At 38.2% G+C, this 4,336-nt stretch overlaps 1 protein-coding gene across 1 annotated transcript; it reads right to left on the bottom strand.

The window, feature by feature from the left end:
• Nucleotides 1–3,495: 3,495 nt before the first annotated feature.
• LOC144657624 (dynein light chain Tctex-type 1) lies at nucleotides 3,496–4,261 on the bottom strand. Its single transcript, XM_078517981.1, has one exon. The coding sequence runs from the start codon at nucleotides 4,259–4,261 to the stop codon at nucleotides 3,920–3,922; it is 342 nt and encodes a 113-aa protein (XP_078374107.1). The 3' UTR covers nucleotides 3,496–3,919.
• Nucleotides 4,262–4,336: the final 75 nt, after the last annotated feature.

Below are 4,336 nucleotides of genomic sequence, written 5' to 3'. Positions count from 1 at the left end.
TGCAGCCTCCATTTTTTGGTAATTGTGAAGAACAGCTCCCGCTAACCGACTGTCGGTCAACTGTCGGCCGACAGGTTGCCAACAGACTACCGACAGGCCACCGACAGGTTACCGACAGTTTCCCAAAACAGACATTTTACTGTAAAACTGAAGTAAACCCGACTGTGTTCGCGTAAATTCTCCGGTCGATTTCGGCAGCGCAGAAGCTAGTTTTAGGCTGTGATGACCGAAACTCAGGAGTATATACCTTTCCTTTCAATTTCTCATAAATTTTGGGGTCCGTTATGGAGGAAAAACATAAAGAAACAAAAAGGTTAGTGTTACCGTATAACCGACAACTTACCAACATCTTACCGACACATCATCGCCTGTCGGCCGACATCATAGCCAAAACCTGTCGGCAGGTTGTCGGCCGACAGACGACCGACAGCCGGCCAACAGACGGCCGACAGACTGATCAAATTTTTTGCACCCTTTTATTGCTCACTGGCTGTAGTGTCCAATGCAAGATACCGTTTACTTTCTTTGATCACTTTTCTAAATTTTCTCTGAAATTATTGATAGCTGGTACAATGCTATTTTTATGATATTGCTGTGTCTCAAATGAAATGAGCGTGAGAAGGGCCAAAAACAAATTTACACCTGCAACCAATCATCTCTAGTAAGACCCAAGCTGGGTTCGAACCCACACCTCACAATCTGGGTCCAGAGTGTAAACAATACCCCACGATGCCTCCCATTCCTTGTTACTAACAGGAATAGACTTTAATAGTCATACAGTAAAAACCCGCGTGTAAGAACCTAGGGATTTAAGAACCTTCTGGCAGAAATTTGCTTTTTTAATACCCCAAAATATAAGAACCTGTTTAGCCAAACAAATTCCAACAGGTTCTTATATGTGGGATTTAATTATTTAATTTATTTATATTTTTTTACCAAAAACCAAAAAGATACTGCAGTACTGTATCATTGATCAATTAATGTTGTTGGACTTTTGGCAACATGGGTACATTAATAAATATATTTTATAATGAAGAACAGACCAGATTTTATACTTTTTTCTGATAATCAACAACAATGTCTACTCTGTAGAAATTAAGAACCTAATTAAGAACCTACTTAGCCTCAACTGCCAATAAGTACCCCATAATACAAGAACCTGTTTTGCCAAACTCTGAAAAAAGTAGGTTCTTACACGCGGGTTTTTACTGTATTTAGTGCATAAATATGCACTTCAGTTTGTAATGGTTTGTCGGATGTTGTCTGCTAACACTGTAACCCTTTATATTTATGGTGTAAGCTTTAAAGGGACTATGTCACGGGGATCTCACAGATTTTTGGTCTAAACTTTTCTGAAATAAGTGGTAGGCAACTTACCCATGAAAAATACTGTCTTTGAACATTTAACTGAAGATATAATCATTATTTGGGGGTAGAAATCAAACTTCGGCTATAAATATCGTATTTTTTGAAGCCACGCACCAAACAAATTGAAAACGTTGGCTAACGTTTTCAAATTGCCATCCATTTCCATCTGCAGCCAAATGCGCTTTTAGACAGTTTTAGTGCTCTAAAACAGCAATTTTTAATAAAAATGAACCATTATTTTTAAGTTTCCTAGGACACAAATGTAAATTTTGGCTGCTCAAAAATCTGTTAAAATCCGTTCCTTTGATAATCAATATTGATATCAATTAATTATTCAGGACTGTGAGAGGGGTAGGGGGTAGGGAACACCTGCCGTGTACCCTAGGTAAAATGTGACTAGATTTTCATTAGTTTCATATAAAAGATATAGAGCGGTTTTCACTTGAGTGTCAAAAGTAATTTGCGTTTGCTTTGGTTTTGCATTACTATGATTGGTGATTGGCTAAAAAATCTCGCGCCACTTTCTCAGCCAATCAGGAGTAAAACCAAAACCAATCGTGACTCGCTTGCGCACGTTTTCCCACGTTTCGTGCCAGCTACATGTATTTACTTTGGGTTTTGATTGGTTCACTGGATTGTCTGTGTCCTTTGTGATTGGCCAGAGTAATTACTTTGGTTTTGGTTTTACGACACTCAATTGAAAACTGCTCTAAACAAAAGTATAGTGTGTGTATATATACAGTGGCGGATCTAGGGGAGGGGCCTGTGCCCCACCTTATTTTTAGGCCAAACTCATTCTTGTCCCCATAGCCCTTTCGTTTCTCTTAGCCGGCTTTGCACGAGAAAACGGAGGGCTCTGGGGACATAGGATTTTTGAATTAATTCAAATTTTTTTGATGACTGTTTGGAACAAAGAATTCCCAAACGGAACTCGAAAACGTAACGACTCTCTCATACATTCTTTTGAAACGTCATGACTGCATACATGAAGACCGGAAGTCCTAGAATCTAGGACTGGAAATCCTGTGTCTCCAGAGCCCTTCGTTTTCTCGTGCCAAGGCTCAACCGGCTAAGAGAAACGAAAGGGCTATGGGGACGAGAATAAGTGAAAACCACCTATTCCAGGGTCTAGATGATGACTTTGAATACTATTTGAAATACAGAACTCAAACCTATATAACAATAATAATAATATTAATAATAATAAAATAATAATATAATAATAATAATTTATGTAGCTCATATTAATGAATATTTTTGGCACAACTCTTAAACAATCAGGGCCCAGTTGTTCAAAGGGTGGATATAACACTACCCATCAAATAAATCACTATCCAGTGGATAAGTCTTAACAAAACATACTACCCTATCCACTGGATGGTGATTTATCCAGTGGATAGCAATATCCAACCTTTGAACAACTGGGGCCAGGAAACAAATATCTTAGATCTGCTAAGTTTTAAAACAGCTTTTAAAAGAGATGCTTTGTTATTTGGTGCGTGAAATAATTGGTTTTTAAACAAAAGTATCATGTTACAGCATTTGCAAGGAAAACCGAAGTATCCTGTAACAAACAAACAAATGTATTGTGTTACGGTCGTAAAAGCATTGGGAACACCCAGGAAGGAACGCTGCTGGTGTTTCAACATCTAATAGTAAAATAAGGCAAATAAACATGAAATGTCATCGCTTATTGCCATCGCACGAAGGGGGATCTTAGTCTGTCGCGATCAAACAAAAATCAAGTTGAACTTAACAAGAAATCGCCGCGTAGAACACAAAAGTAAAATACTCCCGTGCAGTTAGAATGGAACACTACAATGTATAAATGAAAGCGATTAATTATAAATGATGGGATTTATTTTATTCAGTAGACAGAAATTTCTAATTGTTATAATATAAAGGGCCGCTGTGAGCAAGAGACCGTTTGACCTTTCTTTAAAAGCTTGCTCGCGCGTATCGTATGTCGTTCATCAGATGTCACACTAAAAAAGGCCAGGTTTTGGTTGTTAGTTGCGCTCAGGTTAGAGGCCACACTGTACATGGCACTTTATAATAGCAACCTCCAAAACTGAAAATGATCTTTGACTTTTCACACCAAAGTAGTGCTATTAAACAGGCTACAACTTCAAGAATAGCATAAGATTTAATGAATGTACAAATATACACTAATTGAACACAGTTAAACTGGAATTCTGGTAAAATGTTGTACATAAAATTTTTGAGAGCAGAGTAGTTACAACAGTAAATCATAGAAAGAACAAATCAAACTAAATGCCATCAGTTCGCAGTGTTTTCACAGGAGAGTAATTAATCATTGTGGTATTTGCCACCTTATGATGAAGCTTTATTGTCATGATCAACAGAAGTCAGAACACAAAGTTTTTGCTTGTCAAAAATGCTAATGATACATGGTATATCAAACTTCAAACTTCACACACAATTCCGTTACTGTTTAAAATATCTAAGAAACTATATGTTACAAAGACATGTTCCTTGCTTGACAATGTTCTTGAGTTTAAAAGTATTTCCACGTCAGCTTGTTTATAAATCAAATCGCCAGTCCAAACACGCTCACAATACAGTACATGGTCTTGTTTTCCCATCTCACTGTACAACTGCCATCCGAAGTGTTATCCCAAAAGCAAGAGCTTGCGGTGTGAAGACCAGCCCCGTTCTTCTGCATGATAACACAGGTCACAATGTACTTGAACGGCTTGCCAAGCTTGGTTAGTTGATTCAAACACTGCTCGACGACATTGGAAGTCCACTGGTTCACTTTGTTGTGTTGGTATGCGTTTCCACCGATGGCGCCCTCGACAGACTCTTTGATAATGTTGCTCACCTCATCTACGACGAAGGATGTTTCTTCTGCTGACTGATATTCGTCCATTTGGAAGGCTTTTACCAAACAGATGCGAGCAAAAAGGCAAAACAGCACAACACAAATTGCTTTTCAATATGGAGG

The sequence above is a fragment of the Oculina patagonica genome, chromosome 6 (genome assembly GCF_052425735.1).
Source record: "Oculina patagonica isolate OP01 chromosome 6, crgOcupat, whole genome shotgun sequence".
Lineage (NCBI taxonomy): Eukaryota > Metazoa > Cnidaria > Anthozoa > Scleractinia > Oculinidae > Oculina > Oculina patagonica.
This window is presented reverse-complemented; position numbering and strand designations above follow the sequence as displayed.

What these genes read in the sequence shown, in the direction of transcription:
- LOC144657624 (XM_078517981.1), bottom strand. Translation starts at nt 4,261, where the DNA reads ATGGACGAATATCAGTCAGCAGAAGAAACATCCTTCGTCGTAGATGAG.